The 22,066-nt window shown below is 48.3% G+C and overlaps 1 protein-coding gene across 1 annotated transcript in view; it reads right to left on the reverse strand.

The window, feature by feature from the left end:
* DIP2C (disco interacting protein 2 homolog C) overlaps window positions 1-22,066 on the reverse strand; it is a 196,776-nt gene that overhangs the window by 77,822 nt on the left and 96,888 nt on the right. Inside the window, exons 23-25 of the mRNA XM_037735141.1 lie at window positions 6,677-6,816; window positions 4,034-4,170; window positions 178-386 (exon numbers count right to left, since the gene is read on the reverse strand). Coding sequence (XP_037591069.1) covers window positions 178-386; window positions 4,034-4,170; window positions 6,677-6,816 — 486 coding nt within the window. The remainder of the gene's footprint in view (window positions 1-177; window positions 387-4,033; window positions 4,171-6,676; window positions 6,817-22,066) is intronic.

Genomic DNA, 22,066 nt, shown 5'->3' on the forward strand with positions numbered 1-22,066 from the left:
TTCACAGACAGATTAAATCTCAGAGATCACTGAGTCCAGATGCTTCAATTATATGGAAGAGAAAACTGAGACACAATAAATGTAAGGAATCTGTGTAACTTTTAAACCCTCTAAAACCACATGAACAGTGTGGCCAACAGGAAATATATGCTTAATTAGCAGAAGAACGCCACTGACCTTCCTCTGTAGACAAACTTCATGGGCTCCACAGCCAGCGCGGTGGCCACAATGTCGTCGGCGTTGTGCCTGCGCCCGCTGACCACCATGAGGCCGTCCATCTTGCCCACCACGAAGACAAGACCCCCAGGACCCACAAACCCCAGCAGGCCTGTCCTTATGAACGGGTATTCGCTGATCGGAGCCCCAGAGCTCGTCATGGGAAATACCTGGGGAAACAGCGTCCATCAGGCCACCATACACGTGGTCAGCTGCTTTCAGTCCTCCCTGCTTCTCCCATGCACACGGCACTTGCTTGGCTTAAGCTCTGCCTCCTGCCCGGGGGCCAAGATCACAGTGACCGCTGGTGGCCAACAGTCTTTGAGGCAGAAAAGGACTTCCCGCTCACCTTGGCAGGGGCCCAGCTATTCCTGCACCCCTGCCAGAGCCTCCTCCCACCTCTGAACCCTGAACAGGTAACAGGTAGCAGTCTCACAGTAGGCCAATCCAGCTAACTGATTACTTTGATTATAAAACCACAATGTAAAAGATGAATGAAGAATCAAAGTACATTTTAAACATGTCAGTCTTAAACTCTGTTCATTCATAAAATGTTATTTTCCCTTGTTCAAAGTATGCTGAAAAGAAAAATATTAAGGAAGGAAATCAATGACTTCAAGCTCTAAACCTCTTTTCCTACACCCTTGCAGATAACTCACATACAACAGAGATGTGGTTTTTATTTAGATTTGTATCTAGCTCCAGTTTCAAGGAATATTTTAGGAAGTTGAATTCACATTCAGGAAAGCCATCGTGGACAGGCATTGTAACATGTGTTCAGCCACATCCAAAGTTCTAAACATTTAGGCTAGAACAGTGGTTCATGCCTGTAATCCCAACACTTTGGGAGGCTAAGATGGGAGAATTGCTTGAGGCCAGGAGTTTGAGATCAGCCTGGGCAACAGCATGAGACCCCATATGTACAAAAGAAATTTTTAAAAATTATTCAAGTGTGGTGGCACATGCCTACAGTCCCAGCTACTCAGCGCTGAGGCAGGAAGATGGCTTGAGCCCAGCAGCTTGAACCTGCAGTGAGCTGTGATCCTGCCACGGCCCTCCGGCCTGAGTGATGGAGCAAGACGCTGTCTCAACAACAACAAAAAGTTCTAAGCGTTTATGAAACGTATCCCCAAACAACTTATGTTTTCTTACATACAGCTTAAATGTTGCACTACTTCTAAAGCCATGACCTACTTGGTAAAAATGTAAAAGTTCTGAGTTGTAGCACTGAACATGCAGGCCCACGTCTGACCCCTTAATGTTTCTGCTCATTACACAGCACATCTGTGCACACACCCCATATATGCACAACACACACACATCTGTGAACATGCCCCATGCATCCATGCACACACCCCACATGCACACATCACACATGCATCCGTGCACACGCCCTATATGCACATCACACACGCATCTGTGCACATGCCCATGCACACATCACACATGCATCCATGCACACGCCCCCCCACACACATCACACATGTATTTGTGCCCATGGCCCACACATGCACATTACACACACATCTGTGCACACATCCCTCACGTTACACACACATCTGTGCACTCCCCATACACGCATATTACACACGCATCTGTCCACACCATACACATGCACAACACATGCATCTGTGCACACACACATTACACATGCATCTGTCTACACCACACCCCCCCACATGCACATTACACACACTTCTGTGCACACATCCCATATATGCACATTACACAGGACATCTGTGCACATGCCCCATATATGCACATTACACATGCATCTGTGCACACTCCTCACATGTGCACATTATACAGGTATCTGTGTACACACACCCATTACACAGGCATCTGTGCACACTCACCACACACACACATTACACGCACATCTGTCCACAACACATACATGCACCTGTGCACATGCTCCACACACGTACATTACACACGCATCTGTCTACACCACACACATTACACACATTTGTGTACACCACTCACAACCCACACACGCACATTACACACACACCTGTCTACATCACACATGCCCGAAAAAGTACATTACACGTGCATCTATCTACACCACACACACGCCACAAATGCACGTTACACATCTGTGAAAACCACACATGCCTCATACATGCACATTACACATGCATTTGTGCACATGCCCCACACATGCACATTACACTCACCTGTGCACACATTCCCCACACACATACACACATCAGCGCACACTCCCCATACACACATTACACATCTGCATACACACCCCTCCCCACATATTACACATGCCTATGTACACACGTCCCACACACATTACAACCTGTGCACATACCCCATACATGCCCCATACATGCAGGTTATACACACATCAGTGCACTCCCCATACATGCACATTACACATGCAACTGCATACATGCCCCCACACATTACACACGTGTCTGTGTACACGCTTTCCATACATACACCTTACACACACACTGCACTTCCCATACATACACCCATCTGTGTACACCACACAGGTGCCATACATGCACATCACACCTGCATCTGTGCACACACCCACACACATTACACACACATCTGTGCACACGCCCCTGACATGCATATTACACACGCATCTGTCCATACCACCCCCCACACACACTATCCACGCATCTGTGCACACGTCCTACACATGCACATTACACATGCATCTGTGCACATGCCCCACAAATGCACATTGCCCACGCATCTCTGCACATGCCCCACACGCACATTACACACTGATCTGTGAACACACTCCACACATGCATATTACAGACATCTGTCCACATCCCACACATGCCCATTACCCATGCATCTGTGAACACACCCCACACATACACATTACACACACATCTGTGTATCCCACACATATAACACATATCTATGTATACGCCCCACATGCACATTACCCATGCACCTGCGCACACCCCACATATGCAATTACACACACCTGTGTATACCACACGTTACACATCTGTGCACACACCCCACACACGCACAAATGTACACCACACATACATGTACACCACACCCCCATACGCACATTACACATCTGTGTATACCACACACCCCGCATGCTCACGTTACACACATCTGTGCACCCCACACACTCCACATGAGCACATTACAGACATCTGTGCACACCACACACACCCTACATGCACACATTACATACACATCTACACACCCCACACATGCACATTACACATGTATCTGCACATGCCCACACGAACATTACACACACATGCACACCACACATGCACATTACACACGCATCTGTGTACACCACATACATACTTGCTTGTGCCACTGAGATTGTTACATACATGTCTGCCCAAGTTCTCACAGGTTCATACCTGGCCGCATCTAGCTCAGGCTGAGAGGCCATAAAGGGGCTCCAGTTGGCTTCCCCAGGCAATGGTTCATACCCGGCCATGTCTAGCCCAGGCCGAGGGGCCGCCAAGGGGCTCCAGACAGCTTCCCCATGTGAGGCCCTTCACACACACAAATGCACGTTCCCTCACAATCCAGTTTTCATAGTAAAAGTGAGAAAAGTAACAAAAAGGACCCTTTTGAAGAAATCGTGCTTATTTTAAACACTGGTTATAAGGTCAGAACAATGCTGATAAAACAAATTTATCAAAAGCAATAAAAAGTGCTAAAGTGCAATCATTTTAATTAATATAAACTCGTCTTGCTGAAAATCGAGCCTACATTTCGTGTCTATCACTGCACACCTGGCAAGGGTTATGTGGAGGCGGAGCCACGGGCAGTGCTCATGTCAGGACTCTCCTCGACCTACCTCAAAGGTGTTCTTGGTCATGCCAGAGAGGCCATAGTAGGACGTGCCTGTCGCAACTGCACACACACACAGCTCCCCGATCTCATCTGTTCTACACAGCTGAGGAATCCCGTCTGGCTTCACCGAACACATTATGGCTAAAAGCAAACAGAAAAGCACACACAGTGTGAAAGGAGGCGGGGTGGGGAGAACGGAGAGGAAGAGGAAGATGGGAATATGAATGAGGGAACCCATGAACAGAAATAGGGGCTGGAGCAAAACTGCAAGGATGGCCATCAGCCAGGCACTCATTTCCTTAATGAGTCTTGATTTTCATGTTGTGGCAAAATGTCAAATTTCACAGTTGAGACATCAATACCTATTTTCAATTGTCTAATGTTAATGTGCAAGTTGTATTTAGGGGTATAACCTCATCTGCCACCTAGATATGGGGAGGACCCTCAGAGCCAGCATCAGGGCCCCCTGCCACACGCATATCAGCGACGTGGGTGCAGCCTGAACTCTGCAAATTGAGCCTCTAACATCTTATGGAAATCTTCATCTTTGATTTCGTACTCCCTGCAAGGTGAGCCCTTCAGAGAACATCGCTCAAGTGCGTCAGCACATGGTTCCATGATGATAAATTCTCACTGGTCTGTGCCATGAACACTCTGATGCTTTGTACAGTGTCAGCATCCTACATACCCTCACTGCAAGCCACCCAGAAATATGATTAGGAACCAAGAGCCTCACATTTCAGAGGGGTGGAGTGCATACTGAGTGACAGACGAGCTGTTTAGAAACAGCCTCAAATGGCTGGCACCCAACGGGTTGGAGTACAGGTGTCTACGAAGTAGAACAGTGTTCGAAACATAAGAAAAGTTACTCAGAGGAAGAAAAACTCACATGAAAATTACACTGAAACATTCTTCACCATCAGGTAAAAATAAAATTCAGGTAATACAGCAGATAAGGGAATGGAAAAAGAAAGAAGTGCTGTTGTTTACCGTTCGGCAGGGTGTAAATCCTCACAGCCTTCAGAAAGACAATTACCGTAACAACTACATTAGTAGTTCTCTTTCAAACAGAACTCCCACTTCCAGAACTGTTTCCATTAGACACAAGGGGGTCACTCACTGCAGCAGCAATAGAGGAAAAATCACCCAAACAGGGGAGGCTCAAATAAGCTCTGTGCTCCCACAACATAGCACTGTGCTGCCTGGAGAACAGCATGGAGCTCGCTACATGCTGACAAAGGGACTTTCAGATATAAAACAGGCACATGTACATAGTACTCTATCATTCTTTCAGAAAACCCCCCAAACCCAGGGCAGAGACACACACGTGGGGCGCACGCTTCGCAGTACTCCATCATTATGTGAGAGACACACACGTAGGGTGCATGCTTCTGTTTCCACAGCCCCGGGTGCATCCAACAGGGAGCCTGGGAAGCTCGCAGTTGCTCTCATGGTCAGAAAGTTGTGTTTTCATCGTGTTCTTCAGAACCTTTTGAAGATTTCACCATGCAGCTCTATTTGAAAACTAGATATTAAAGGAAGAAATGGAGCCAGGGGGCCTGGCCATCACCGGGAAGCAGGCAGTGGGCTGGACACAGGGGCTGTAGGGTTGGAAGCAGAGGCAGAGCTGCGGGGAGGCTGGAGGGCATCTGCGGGGAATTGGGGGGTTAATGAGGAGAAAAGCCAAGGGCTGCCTTCATTTCTGTTATGCCAAACAGGGCAAACAGAAAGGCAAGATGGCTTCTGGAATGCCTGGCCCCAGCACAGCTCACCATGAAGGGCATGAGGGGTCTGCCTCTGTGAGACTCCACAGGGCAGGGGTCCCTGCTGAGGCCTACCTGACCTGGTGCCCTGCGCCTGCTGCTGAAGGTGGCAGCACTGCTCGAATGGGCCTGGCTACCCTGCTGGGCTTGAGTCCACACCCTGTGCCTGGGGAGCTCAGCACGGGACAGAGGCTCTGGGGGGGCCCCAGCTGAGAAGAGACTCGGGTTCGCTTTTGGGGGCCAGACAGCCAGGGGCTGATGCTGCCTGCGGTCTCATGACTTGAAAGCCAGGTATGTGAACACTGAGAATGGTAAGGTGGCTCCTGGGAGGTGCCTGGGTGTCCCTTGTGGGGCAGGTTGGGAAGCATGGTGGGCTCTGCAGCCAGGTGCTTCCTCACACATCTGTGGAAAGGCTTCTGAGACTTGGAAAAAGGGCTCTCTGCTGAAAACAAGCTTCATGGTCACACAGACATATTCCTCGATTTCCACAAGTGTCTGCCTTCAGGCAACCTGAGCTTGGCTGTTCCCACTCTGGCTGGTGCCTTAGGGTGATGGACAGGTACATCCTCTGGGGCAGAGGAGAAGCTGCCCAGGCACCAGTGTGGACCCTGTGCTGGCCCCAAAGCCTTCCAGGGAAGAGGAGCCTGAGGTCCCATTGTGCAAAGGTACCCTTCACCATCTTCTTGATCATCTGGTGTTTTCCTTTACCAGGAGAGTGAACACTGCCTCAAACGTCTGAAGCCCAGCAAGGACTTCAGAAGCCTGGGAGTGAGGCTCTCACCCGAAAGTGCGCACACAGGAAGGTGGAACGCGTGTTCTGGTGACGTGTGTTAGAAAAGCATCTACCAACAGGTTAGTCCGTGCGGCTTGAGACCCACACTCACCTCCAGGCATCACGAGGCCGACATCCTGCACGGTGAGCACCGAGAGCTTCTCTTCCGAGTCCACACGAATGACCCCGTAGGTCAGCCCATGCATGGAGAGGACGCCCCGGCCTGGCGGCTGGTTACTGTCATCTGTGGGCCTGTAACAGCAGTTTTCAAGTTGGGTATGTGGGAGCAGATAAGCCATCACAACCACAGATGTGCAGTCAGCACACATGCAGCAGTCTGGGCACCCGTGGGAACACAGCTGGCTGTGGACATCAGGGTGCTCGTTCTGTTTATGACAGCTGGCAGCCAGTCTACTGCTTCCAGCTCCACATTCCTGGGGAATCTCAAAAGCACCGGAGAATTACAAAGGCGGCTCCTCTCCCGCCACCTCTACTCAAACCCTGCACAGACCGGCTCTCTCTTTCCTCCCAGCTCCTGCTCGCTGCATGGTCTGCGATTCCAGTTTCACAAACATCTGGAGAGCTGTGCATCCCCTCCAAGAATGCAGACAAAACCTCTGAACAGAAATGATGGAAATCCTGACGGTCCAGCCTCAAGTCAGATGCAGCCTGTCTAGGCATATACCCAATTTTATATATAAGAATCTAAATTAAGATTTACGCTGTGCCATTCTGGCTGCCAAGTTCTAAGGAAGATTATTTGGGTGGCAGGCAAGCTGTAAACTGCATTGTGGGTCAGGAGAGGAGGGGTCTACATAAGCCCATTTTCAGAAGACCACTGCGCTCACGCTCGCCACTCTGTGGCCCCCCCGACCTCCTCTGCCGGACACCGGAACACGCTCCTGCCACTACCCAAAATGTCCTCCAGCTGCCGTCCGCACGACTTTCTTCCTCCCTCTCCAGACTTTGGCTCAAATTTGGGCGTCTCGTCCCCTCAGAAAACACCCCCCACCCGGCGCACCGACCCCACAGCATACACCTCTGACTATCTGTGCAGCCTCCTCCCTCAGACCCTAACTCTCCCGAGAGCAGCCAGAATTTGTTTTGTTCACTGCTGCGTCCCAACCCTGGAAAAGATCTAACAATACATATCTGTTGACTGAATTTGTGAATAAGCAAGTTAAAATATCTCTAAGATCATGGATTATATCCCTGAAAACTAACAATTCTTCAATGGTTAACTAAGGAGTCACCACAATTTAGGTACATATCACATTTGTTTCTGTAATTTTCCATATACAAATCTTTAATGCACTTCAGACCTAGAAGTTGGACTATAAGTTTTCTGTTTAACTTTAAAATATTATGGTTTATAATGAAACTGAAGACATAAATGGGGCAAGATAAAAGTCAAAATTTGCAAAAAGATATCTCATTTGAGTAACTGATGTGTCAAAAAAAGCATGAAAGACTCAGGAAACAGAATTAGTCTAGATCTAAGAGTCAAAAAGGATAGAGCCAACCAGATATAAGTCTGCCCAAATAAGAAAACCCACATGGAGCCACCTGGATAGGACGAGCTCAAATCACCAGGCTTCAACTTATTATCCTGGCCTTTTACTGCCCAGAAACCCCAAACAAATCAAAACTTCAACGTGTTCCCAGTGATTCCCCCACCATTCCCTCTCCCTACAAGAGTTCTCTACAAAGATTCAGTGTGGAATTCAGGAACTGCGAGCTTCAGCATCTGTTGTGGGTTGAACTGTGTCCCCGCAAAAGATCACCCCTCATACCTGTGACCTTATTTGGAAGGAGGGCCTTTGCAGCGACAGATGCCCCTGGACTTACAACAGGGTTACGATCTAATAAACCCATTGTAAAGGTGAAAAACTGCTAGTTGAACCACCTTAAGCCAGGACCATCTGTAGGATCAAGATGAGGTCATGCTGGGTTAGAACTGACTCTAAATCAAATTATTCTGTACTTTTAAGAGGAGAGAGAGGCGCAGACACAGGGAAAGTCACGTGATGATGGAGGTAGAGATGGGAGTGACAGGCACCCATTAAGGATCACTGAGTAGAGCAACACCAGAGGCCGGGGCAGGCCCGGGCGGGTTCCCTCAGCATCTCTGGACACCCAGCCCTGCAACACCTCAGTCTCTGACTCCAGCCTCCAGAACTGAGACAAGTGTCTGTTGTTTAAGCCACCCAGTGTGTGGTACTTTGTAACGAGAGCCCGAATATATTGTCTTAGTAATACAAATTTAAGGTATACTTATTGTTTTAAAAAGCCACATGAAAGCAAAGTGCTGGGCAGCCAAGATCCAGAACACTGAGCTGCCATGATCTGTGAACAACAGGCCAGGAGGAAAAAGTTGTGTTAGGACCCAATCGCATATGTATTGTTGCCTCAGTTACAAAATCCCCTTTCCTATTTTTTTTATTTTTATTTTTATTTTGAGAAACAGTTTCACTCTGTCATCTAGGCTGCAGTGCAATGGTGCGATCTTGGCTCACTGCAACCTCTGCCTCTGGGTTCAAGCCATTCTCATGCTTCAGCCTCTCAAGTAACTGGGACTACAGGTGTGCGCCACCATAGCCAGTTAATTTTTTTGCTCTCATTAGTAGAGACAGGGTTTCACTATGTAGGCCAGGCTGGCCTCGAACTCCGGACCTCAAGTGATCTATCCATCTCAGCCTCCCAATGTGCTGGGATTATAGGCATGAGCCACCACACCTGGCCAAGATCCTCTTTTCTATGTTTAAACAGTTTATGAGAAATAAGACTTAATATCTAAATACTTTAAAATTACAAATTGTGTTAGCTATAGGAAATTTTCAATTATACTTATTCAATGACAGTTACAGGAGGCTGAATACGTTCACTTACAATGTAAATTAGTGACATTAACCGTGTACTAACTTAACCTGCCACTGTACATTTATATTCCCTGCTAGTCAGAGAAACCGCATGGCCCTGGGTAATTTTCCTTGCAGATGTGCAAGACACAGGCACACAGGTGGGCACAGAAGCATGGGAGCTCCTGACACAGGTGGGTGCAAAAGCGTGGGGGCTCCAGACTCAGAGGCGGGCGCAGAAGCACAGGAGGTCCCGACTCAGAGGTGGGCACAGAAGCGCAGGGGCTCCCGACACAGAGGCGGGCACAGAAGCACATGAGCTGCTGACACCAGGGCGGGCACAGAAGCGCAGGAGGTTCCAACACACAAGTGGACACAGAAGCATGGGAGCTCCCAGCACACAGGTGGGCACAGAAGCGCAGGAGCTCCTGACACGCAGGCACAGAAACGTGGGAGCTCCCAGCACACAGGTGGGCACAGAAGCGCAGGAGCTCCTGACATGCAGGCACAGAAACGTGGGAGCTCCCAGCACACAGGTGGGCACAGAAGTGCAGGAGCTCCCGACACGCAGGCACAGAAACATGGGAGCTCCCAGCACACAGGCAGCCTCACAGCCCCACCTCCCCACAGATGCAGTGTCTGGGGTCACCCCTTAACTTCTAACCTGGTGGTGCTGACGCCTTCCTCTCCAGATGGTAAACCAATGCCCCACTGGCACTCTCCATGTGCCAGAATGGTTCTGAGTCCTTCATGCATAGGGACTCACTTAAAATTCACCACAAGCCTATGGCTATTATTCCCCGACTTCAGATGAGAAAACTTGGGCACGGAAAGGTTGACTTCATTACCCAGGTGAGTGGTGGGGCTCAGCGGGACTCAGACCCAGAGCACAGCCCCTGCTGACCCGAGTGCTTGTGCCTCCCTGGCCTTCTCCTGCCTCTGATCCCAAGACATGGAGTCAATTAGTCCACTGCTGTCTTTTTATAAAAACTTAGAAGCAAACAGTATGACCAACACAAGCACATGCTTAGTATGAACAAGGCAAACATCACAGTCAAAAGGGAAAGTCCCTGTTTCTGCTCCAGTCCTATGCCCTAAAGATAATCACAACTGAGATTTTTATATGTAAGGGTTTAGACTCCTAGATATGCAGTTACATCTAAAATGTGTATGTATACTAATATATTGATTTTAAAAGTAAAGCAGAATCAAGATGCATCTTCTTCTATAACCCGCTCTCTTCACCAAACATATCTGCAGATCTTTCCATGTGCCTGTGTGGGCGGGTGCATCCGTGTGGGCAGGTGCGTGTGTGTGTGTGTGTGTAGGCATGTGCACCACTGAATTCAGCTGGTTTGTTACACAGTGTTCAGTAATATGAATATCTGATCATATATTTTCTTTCAATTTTTATATAGCTGGAAATATATCTGTAATATACATAATCTAGAAAGAAAATGAAAGAATCCAAAAGCATATATACTTAAAATTTTAAGGCCTAAATACCCTCCCAGAAGAACATATTTTGCATTCCAACTGACAGAACAGGAGTATTATTTTCTCATCTACTAGAAAAGCACCTAGCACTGGCTGTGTGTTGCTGTGGTCATACACTTGACAAACGTTTCTGCACAGCAACCCTGTGGAGATGGCTGCTGCACCATGACCCTCCCCAGTTGGCAGACGGGGCAGGCGTGGGGACGGCCGAGTGCTGCCAAGGCTGCTGCTGCGGTGCTGAGTCAGCGCCAGTCTCAGGCTGGCCTCAATCTGTGCATCCAACCATGGCACCAGGCTGCTTTGGCAGTGCCTGTCTCTGCACACTCTGGCCAACACTGATTATCAAACCTTAAAACATTTCCCTATTTGTTGAGTAAAACACCATTCCCTGTTGTTTCAAGTTGTGCTCCCTGTATTATTAAGTTAGATGACATTTATCTTCATCCACACCTTGCTAGAAAGTAAAAATCCCAAGTAGGTAGATGAGGTGGGGAGGGAAGAAAGAATCCCCATAGGCAGAATTCAAGGGGATTTAAAATATCTAACTTAATAACAAATATCAGAAAATCAAATAGTGGTTGATAAAGGTATCCACCCACTAATCACTTAATAACAAATATCAGTAAATTAAATAGTGGCTGATAAAGGTATCCACACACTCATCAACTTCCAAACTCAGTTCCAACGGGAAATAGTGTTCAAGACCAAGCAGGTTCATGTGTCTCACGAAGAATACGGATTCCAGGAAGGACCAGCTTAGTGATCTCCAGGACTGTAAGGAGGTGGCATCCACGCTTGGAGAGATGGAAGGAGCGAAATACACAGCTCTGTGTACAATACCACTATGATGTGCAAAATGGAAGTGAAAATAAATTAAAGGACAACAGAGTCTGGATGTTTCGTTGCCTCCAGATCTCACGTTGAAATGTGACCTCCAACAATGGAGGCAGGCCTGTTCTCACAGTAAATGCAAGAGTTCTCACTCTATGAGTTAACATGGGATCTGGTTGTTTAAAAAAGAGCTGGGCACCTCCTCTATCTCTAAGCACGTGACACGCAGGGACAGATCCTACTCTGCCTTCTGCCATGATCATGAGCTTCCTGAGGCATCACCGGATGCGGAGCAGATGCTGCAGCCATGGCTCTCTTACAGCCTGCAGAACTGTGAGCCAAAATAAACCTCTTTTCCTTAAAAATTACCCAGCCTCATGTATTCCTTTATAACAATGCAAACAGACTGACAAAAAGGAGACGCAGGCCAGACCTTGGCGATGAGGCCTCGGGAGGAATGTGCACTATGGCTTCGATGGAATGGTTTGCACCGTTGACCTGTCATAGCACTTTCAGCCTCCGCAGAACATTTCATAAGCCTTGCCTGAATAACACCTGAAGAAGCAGCTCCTATTAAATTCAATGAACATATCCACAGCTCACTACTCCCGACCACAAGCAGAGCTTGGCCAGGCTCAGGACATTAACACACAACAGACGGATCAAGTAGTAAACAAGCCTTACAGCCTCTAGCTCTCGGGCTTACAGAGGCAGCGTAATTGCATCTGCACAGCTTTAGTGCCACTTGCCATTGGCTGAATCCTTAAGCAAGTGAGTAAACAAAGGTCTTTCATTTTTTTCATCTTATCTGGGCGTTCACCAAGCTAGTAATTCTCAGCTTAGACAGCATAGAGAGCAAGCTTCCCACCTTCACGGCCTCACCCACCCTGGGTAAACAGCCTTTTTTTTCCCACTGAATATACTCTTTACAGATACTTAATTTTTTGTTACCAAAAGAGGGATCACACCATATAAACTTTTTGCAAACTTGTTCTCATAAGCATCAGCCACCTTTTGTGCCCAGGGGAGGTTACGGGCTGGAACTGGGGGACCCCATGGGGAAGGCCCCTCCTCTGGCGTCTTCTGGCTGCACCTCGCACCTCGGCCAAAACAAACTTCTCAGCATCTTTTAACACACTGTAAAAGGCAGGTGGTGGGTCAAATAACAGGAAAACTTGCCTTGCTCTTCAATGCTACCTAATTGTCATGTTCTTGTTCAGGTAATTTTCATCTATAAACTATTCTATAGTTAGAGAATTTCAAAATTTCGTCCCATTTTTTAGATAAAGTTGCGTATTTTAGTTTACCTTGCTTTCTCTTACATGTGGGATTATGGAACTCTGGGTCTGACTTTTCTGAGCAGTCAGAAGTGCTTGCTCTTGGAAGCCGCATTGGCTCAGGGCTGATGCTGATGTGTTCCCCCCATCACTCATACAGGCAACATGAGCACCCAGTGGGTGTCGGACAGCATCCTTCTCACTGTGGACACCTTTTCTTTGATTTTGTTCCAGGCTTCTAGGCTGGATACTTTCAAAAAGTAGAAGACAGCTGTGGTGACAAGGGGATATTTTATCTTTTCTGGAATTATTGTTTCATTGTTTTGTATAATTTTTGCCTTTTCATTACTAAAGTATCAAGGTATCCAAATAGTACTTTGTAATTACAAAGCTAATTATGTTTTTTAGTTCAATTTCACAATGTAGCTTGAAGAAAATCAATTCTATCATCTACATTCTAGAGATGGTAACAGACTCAGATGGCAGAAGGTTCAGGGCATACTTGTAGCCAGGAAATAGTTTCCTGGTTTTTGCCTTGCAATTATTCCTTCAAAAAAATTCTGATGAGTCCAGGCATCACAAGCCCATATTTCCCTGGTGTTTTTCTACTCTAAAACTAATATCAGGAGAAAAGAAAACATAAAGTATAGTGGGCTGGTCACAGTTTTAAAGAGAAGAAATTTTAAATGCCTGGGCGAAAATACAGTTCACGTAGGAAGACAGAGCAGACTTCACTAGAGAACGCAACTTCCTGCTAACACTTGGCTGGCATGTGTGAACACAGACATAAAGGTGAAAACAGACATGTGAAGACACACACCACATCAACACAAACATGAAGACAGGCACACACAGGTGGAGACAGATACGTGAAGACACACACCACATCAACACAAACATGAAGACAGACACACAGGTGAGGACATGAAGAAAGGCATGCATGGTCACACACATGAACACAGACATGATTGCATGGAGATACAGAGACATGAACACAAGACATGCCTGAGGACAGGCACACACACAGAAGACATACATGAGGACCGGCACATCTCCAGCCCTTGTCCCTTCAAGGTCTCTGACTCATGTTCTTAAAGAATCTCAACCACCCTGCAATGAGTGCTGGTCATTCCTTTTTGGAGACTGGCGTTTTTCTGAGGGGAGAGCCAACAGCATAAGTTCTGGCAATGACCTGCCTCCAGTGCTGGGCAACCTGAGGGAGGGTACAGTACCTGGAGCCCAGGCGCTAGGCTGCTTCCGCGTAACCTCCATCACCAGGGCTGCTGCTGGCTCCCACAACCCCCTCCCATCCCCTTCCCCATATCCAGGGCTGCTGTGGCTCTCACAGGCCACCCCACCCCAACCACTGCCAGGGCTGCTGCTGCTCCCATGCCCCCCCACCCCCATCATTGTCAGGGCTACTCATAGCTCAGGCGTCCACACTCTGCCCTGCTGCCCCTGCAGACTGACTCATAGCTCAGACATCCACACTCTGCCCTGCTGTACCTGCAGACTGACGCATAGTTCAGATGTCCATGCTCAGCCCTGCTGCACCTACAGAATGACTTATAGCTCGGACATCCACGCTCAGCCCTCCTGCACCTGCAGACTGACGCATAGTTCAGACATCCATGCTCGGCCCTGCTGCACCTGCGGACTGACTCATAGCTCAGACATCCATGCTTGGCTCTGCTGCACCTGCAGAGTGACGCATAGTTCAGACATCCACGCTCGGCCCTGCTGTACCTACAGAATGACTCATAGCTCAGACATCCATGCTCGGCTCTGCTGCACCTGCAGACTGACACATAGTTCAGATGTCCATGCTCGGCCCTGCTGCACCTGCAGACAGACTCATAGCTCAGATGTCCATGCTCGGCCCTGCTGTACCTGCAGACAGACTCATAGCTCAGACATCCACGCTCGGCCCTGCTGCACCTGCAGACTGACTGCTCAGACATCCATGCTCTGCCCTGATGTACCTGCAGACTGACTCGGCTCAGATGTCCACGTTTGGCCCTGATGTGCCTGCAGCCACTGGGTGGCTTTCCTGTGAATGCCTCAGCTTCTCACTTACCTACTTTTTTGTTTCTTGCAGAATGAATCACTAAGTGATACATTTTCCAGACAGGGTCAAAATTCTGCAAATAAATAGTGAGCAAATGCATCTGCAATTTTATTTGCATTCTACTACCGATAATCACTATCCTTTTAAAATTAAGTGTACTAAAAGCCAAGCAAGCAACCAGCTGCATGGAGCACGGGAAATGCAATCTCTGCTTTGTCACTAGGGCAGAACAAGCTGTCCCTGGAAGATGGTTAAAACGCAGGACACAAATGCTTAGATCACAATATAAATGCCCATCCTAGTACCCATTCAAACCCATCCTCCACAGACCCTTCTCTGCAACAAAACAGAGCAATGTAGCAGCCAAACACTTGGTTTTTTGAGACAGAGTCTCGCTCTGTTGCCAGGTGCCAGGCTGGAGTGCAGTGGCGCAATCTCGGCTCACCGCAACCTCCGCCTCCCAGGTTCAAGCAATTCTCCTGCCTCAGCCTTCCGAGTAGCTGGGACTACAGGCACATGCCACCATGCCCACCTAATTTTTGCATTTTTTTCAGTAGACATGGGGTTTCACCATGTTGGCCAGGATGGTCTCCATCTCTTGACCTCGTGATCTGCCCACCTTGGCCTCCCAAAGTGTTGGGATTACAGACGTAAGCCACTGCGCACGGCCTTGTTTCTTTCTTTAAAAATCATAAGGAGTAAATAAAATGTGAGTGCTGAGGTGCTTCCCATACTGGACGTGACAACATTTAAGAAGGCATTCATTTTGTTCCCATGCCAAACCTATAGGGAAGCCTTTCCAGACTCCATTTAAAACAGCTTTGCAGAATGTATGAAAGCCATTTTTCACTTAGTAACCTGGCCTCTAACCTTTCCTACGTGGAAAATTCACCTCAAGTCTTGAGACAGAACACACTATGAGTTCAAAGGCCCTGGCTCACTTTCCAAAAACACGCATCTGTCTCAACCTTTCTGTGGCACACAAACGAAAGCCCAGCATGCAGGGAAGTTTTCCTGCTGTTCATGTATTCAGAAAACAACACAGAGAGAAGTGTGTTGGTGGAAACGCAAGCATGAGTGTGGCTTTCTTCAAATTTACTCGAAAGTGACTTAAACATCAGGATAATGAAAGATACAGATTCTGAAGCCTCGCACTGGCTTCTCTCCTGAAGATTTTCACCGCTGAGATAGAGTTATTACCTAACTCATCTCCAGGCAATGGGAGTCGAAGTGCAATGGTCAATTACAGAGATTCTTCTTTTGTAAAGCATCAGCACTGAACAGTTTAAATTCGCATCACATGCACGGTAACGCCATAAAAAGACAGCACGTATCCTGATGAGACAGAGCGGCAGGGAGAGCTGGCACAGGAGCTCAGGGGCTGCTTCTGGTTTTCAGGACACAGTCATTCCTAATTCAAACTGGAATACTAAGCTTGTACCTTTTAATCCTTTTCTGACCTTCAATTTGAACCCAATCATGTCCATCAGAAAGTGGCACATCTGAGAAGACCACCGAAGCCAACTCCAGGAGGTGGTTTTAGAGAGGGGCTGCTGTAACCCACTGCCAGCCGCGTCCAGAGCCACTCCTGACGCCGTGCAGGGTGCAGGCCGCAGCCAACCTGAGGTACACGGCCACGGGCACTGCTGGGCGAGACAGTGGGGTGGAGACGCGCCCTCCCCTGGTTATTCCTGTCTGTGTCCTGGTCAGTGCCTGCCCCTCCAGTTTTGCCTGTCATAACTTAAAAACCACACACTGCTCTGGGAAGCCTGCTGCAAGCAGGTCTCCACACTCACTCCACACTCCAGAGCTCACCCCACAGGAATGGAAAGGGCCTCCTCTTCCCTACCACTGGGCATACTGCCATGGACATGCCGCCCAAGGATTCCCACACCTCCTCTCTCTTGCCACGTCTTCCTCTGGACCAGTCTTGAGTGGGCCGGCAACAGTCGACACAGAACACAGCTTCTCCGCAGGAGCCTGTTCTCGGCAGATGGCCACAACAGTGTATTTAGGCCGTCAGTGGTACCTACATCTTCTGAGTAAAACGAAAACCAACAAAAACCCAAAACTGCACATGGCTCCACTTACGTAAAATGCCAAGTGTGTGCATATCACGTGCATAAACGCACAGGAAGAGGTCTGGCATTCACTTCTTGTGAATGACATGGGATTGTCACAGGAAAGTGTACAGGAGGAACTTTCTGAATTTACCTACTTTAAATTTTACTTTCACTCAAAAAATATGTATTAGCCACCAACTATACACCAGAGACAATGAAAAAATAAACATACCAGTAAATCCCACAGCACATGGAAGTCAGTAACACTGCAAGAAAAGCAGGCTGATGAGGTCCCAGCATGGAAGGGAAATCGCGTCTCCCAATGCAGGGGCCACACTGCAGGGCGGGGGGCACAGGCACAAGAAAGGGCAGACGCAAGCCTTCAACCTGCTCATGGAGGAACAGCCAGGCCCATGTGAGTGAGAGGAAGGGGCAGGAAGAGAGGCAGCCGGGGCAGGCGGGCAGGTCCCATGGGCCGTGCACTCCTGCAGACTCTGTCACCTTAACAAGGGGCCAAGGAGGGCTCTGGCCAGACCAGAGACAGAACAGGAGCACAGAGCCTAGGGGAGGGCAGCCCCGGCAGCAGCAGGGAAAGGAGAAACAGCTGGATTTAGACGTTTCCTGGCATCCTGGATTGGGGGGAGGGGAGTCACCAGGAAGAGGCGGCACAAGAAAGGTTCTGAGTTTCCAGCCAGGCAGCTGCAAGGACAGGGGGACCATCGCATGAGGCTGCGGAGGCCAGGAGAGAAGCAGCAATTTCTGAATCACTTTTAACAGTAAGAGTGTATACATTGCTTCCACTGGGAATGTTAAAATATGAGAAATTATGATGACTGATACTTAAATGAGAAACTGTATCCTCCATGCTTCTTATGCTCATTACCAAAGTGAAAGCAGAATTGAATTGTCAACACAGTGCCAAGACCACAGTGCCGAGATCTTTGTGTATTCCTGGACCCGACCCTACTTTCCATGGACAGTGAAATGCTACAAAGCCTGGCAAGTGGGAAGGTGCATGGCACACACAGTCCACAGGCTCAGCGGCTGCAGGTGTCAGGCTGTGGCCTCGTGTCTACAACCTGCTGCAGCCCTGTGACACCGGCGGCACCGGTACCAGCAGGTACAATATTGACTTCCTCATTCACAAAGGAAGAGACTGGAAACCTCGAAGGATGGTTGGTCCAAGGTGACATATCAGAAGGTCCAGTCAGTTCAATCACCTGCCTTTGCTACTGAATACGGTGTTTTTGAAAATCAAAACGAAGACTTAAAAGCACTTTTAAATATACAAAGTAATGGACAAACTCCAGGTAACCAACACCCTAGCAAACATTTGGTAAATATTAGCTGACTAAGCCGTCTTGTGATATAGCTTGGATTCTGTCCACCGATCCTATCCTAACAGCAAACTGAAAGGGTAAAGGGTGATTTTAAGTTATGTCAAACCCCAAAATCAGTTCTGGCAAGCACACTGTAGCATTGACCATGCACGAGTTCTCAGCATGGAGGAAATTCACCAGGATTTAGAGCCAGGCATCACCTGTCTCTCTGCTCCTGTCTTTCTCATCTCAAGGTGCCCACTGTCCTGGGTCCCTCTGGCAGCTGCTGGGCCTGCAGAGCCACAGAGAGTGCACAGCCACGGAGCCAAACCCCAAAATCAGCTGTTGGTTTTAGAAACTACAGTACAGTTTTTCACATAACCTGCAGCCTGCTTTATTTCAGTTGTCTTTGAGGGTATTTAAATCTAAATTTAAAAAATAACCTCCTATTTCAATTTTGGTTACAGGCATTTACCATTCTGAGATCCAGGAAGGAAGGTGAAAGGTGAGGCATTTGTGGTACTTGTGATTAATTTACATGGGTAACACAACCTGCACTTTCAAATACATCACAATAATATTTTCCCAAAATTGTACTGTCTGGCTAAAACCATGAAGTCAGTAAGGAAGCAGTGAGCGTGGCTTAGATTCAAAGTCGTCCACCTTCTCCTGGGTGGTTTTTTGTGGTTATCTTATACAGGAGCCACACGGAAAGGGGCACACATCACTAAATGTCACATGTGGCCTGGGACACATGGCGTGGACACAGGACATAGGCACAGACCATGAGATATGAACACCGCTGTTACCACATAAGCAGATCAGGGTAATCTTGGCTATGCCTTCATCTCACTGGTATACTGCAGACTTGTGTGAGTCGTGAAATGCTTGCCTTTTGGTTTTAAAGACTGGGAAGAGTCATGGGATACAGTGCTGAGGAGAAGGGCGAAACAACTTCCTCAAGGCAAGCGTCCGGACCCTCTGCAAGGGGGAGTGTCGGGGTTAAGACAAGGCTCAGATGAGTCTGTGAGGAAAGATCTTTCATCAACATCTGAAGGTCAGAAGCAGAGCAAGGATCATGAAGCGGATTTGGAAACTCGAAAGCGCTTTCTCTTCAAAAAGCTATGTTACCGACATATCTTTTTATTTATTTATTTGAGACACCCAGGCTGGAGTGCACTGGCACGATCTTAGCTCACTGCAACCTCTGGGTTCAAGCGATTCTTCTGCCTCACCCTCCCGAGTAGCTGGGGTTACAGGCACATGCCATCATGCCTGGCTAATTTTTGTATTTTTTTTTCTAGAGACAGGGATTCTCCATGTTGGCCAGGCTGGTCTTGAACTCCTGACCTCAGGCGATCCACCTGCCTTGGCGTCCCAAAGTGCTGGGATTACAGGTGTGAGCCACCGCCCCCACCCCCACCTGACACACCTTTTGATGGTATAGTTTGCTTTTTCACAGGAGCTGCCTACCATGAGGTCCCCCATTCTGCCTGTCACTCAGGGGTACTCAAGGAGGGGAGAGAAGTGAACCTTCCCAGCCTCTTCAGAGCCCAAGCCCAGGGCCGTGCACAGCAAGGGAGTTGAAGTTAAGATGGTCACTTGCTGCGTATGGCAGGAGTCGCACACTTTCTCAGGAAAGGGCCAGAAAGTAAACACTCAAGGCCACACTGCTCCACTCAGCTGCTATGGGCAATTGGTAACAAGTGGGCATGGCTGAGCCCCAAGGAGATGTCACGCACAGAAAGGGGCAGGGGGGTTGTCCACCCGTGACGCAAGGACGCATTCTGCTTGTTCACCCAGTGAAACCACAGGGCAAGTTCCACAGCTATCTGCAATGACCTCTTCCCTGACCTAACGGGCTGTGGACGTCCTCCCTCACCATGCCCCTTTCTGGCTTTTCTTTTTGTTGCGTCCTCAGCACAAGAACCACTTCTGCCAAACAGGTGTTCTACAAACATCTGCTGAGCGGATGAGAAGCTAATGTGGAGCCAGAGACAGGCTGGAAAACAGAGGGCAGAGGGAAAACAGAACAAGAGTGCTCACAGGTTGAACAGTGAGGGGACAGCAGCAGAGGGTGGGCTCTCCCTGCAGCCCCATGTGAAAGAGAAGGGCAAACAGCCAGCTGGGAGGGGAATGTGACATGGGCAGCGTCCAGGAGGCGGTGGGGCCAGGGGACAAGGCCCTTCGTGCTCGCAGCTCCATGCCAGGCCCAGCCAAGAAGGTTTTCTGACCAAGTGCTCTTGCAAACAGGACTCGCCCCATGAATTCTGCCCTCCCACTTCCCAGTTTCGTGGCTGGCTGTGGGAAACAGAGCACAGAGCTCCCAAGACCTCCGGGGGCACATGCGCTCTGGGGAAGGGCTCCAGGGCCACGGTGGCCCTGTCTCTGGAGGGGGTTGCAAGACCCGGAAGAACAGCAGGCGAGGCAGCCGCCCTCCCTCTGGGGTGGAACAGCTCCAGGGAGACCCACCTGCCCCGGTTCTGGTGTTTTCACTGGTTATCTGAAAACAAGTGACTATGGCTCTAAAGACTGACAATGGTTGCAGGTTATCATCCGGAGTGGGGAGGCCAGAGGACCGGCAGAGGCATGCTGGGGGCCGGCAGACAGGAGCCATGCCCCCCGGGCCAGACCGCCTGACCCAGCCTTCTGGCTCCGATCAGCTGCTAGTCTTTGGTACACCTAATACACAGATTCACCAGCCTGGGGTGGAGGTGGGTTCAGACTCTGTTTCAGCCAGTCACAAACAGTCTGGAAGCTGCTCAATCCCCACTGCTTTTTTTTCCAAAGGAGAGCTACACCTTTGACAAAACTGCAAACTACCATTCCCCGTCCATTTATGATCTCACGGACTCAAACTCATGATCCCCCTGTTTATGCAGCAGGTTCTCGTGATGCTGGGCATGTCTGCTGGTTGGTGGGTTTAATGCCTGAGCCCCAAGAACCATGAGAGAAAACGTCTCTCGGGCCACACCAAGACACACTCAGTAAACAGCTGCTGCCTGTAACAAACCCTGACCTTTTAATCTTCTCAAAAAAAATATTTGAGAGCATTTTAAAAGATTTTACAGAAAATCTTTTAAGTGAGACAGAAAGTTAACATCGATATCCAGGACTTGAACTCAGATTGGGAACAAGTAGACTTAATTAACATTTATAGAACTCTCCATTTTAAATATACAAAATATACACTCTTATCAGTACCACATCATACCTCTTTACAGGTTTAAATGAAATATTGGTTGGCTGCTTGTTAGTTATTTTCTTCCCTCATTTCTTTTTTTTCCATGTCTCTATTACTAAACACAATTACAGGCATACCCATTTTTAGACTGCATTCTAGCCCGGGCAATAAAGCAACACCCCAGTTCTCTCTCCCTCTCCCTTTTCCTCATTCTTCCTCTCCTTCATTTTTTCTTTCTTTTTTTATTCTCTTTCTTCCTTTCTCTCTTTCTTAAAATTAAAAAAATAAAATAAATAAAAATAAAAATGAGCAAAGTACTTGGATAGTTATTTCTTCAAAAAGAACATGTAAATGACCAAGTTTATGTAAAGATGCTATATCCTACTAATTCCTAGGGTCTGAGTA

This window comes from Cebus imitator, unplaced genomic scaffold (genome assembly GCF_001604975.1).
Source record: "Cebus imitator isolate Cc_AM_T3 unplaced genomic scaffold, Cebus_imitator-1.0 Scaffold732, whole genome shotgun sequence".
NCBI classification, from domain to species: Eukaryota; Metazoa; Chordata; class Mammalia; order Primates; family Cebidae; genus Cebus; species Cebus imitator.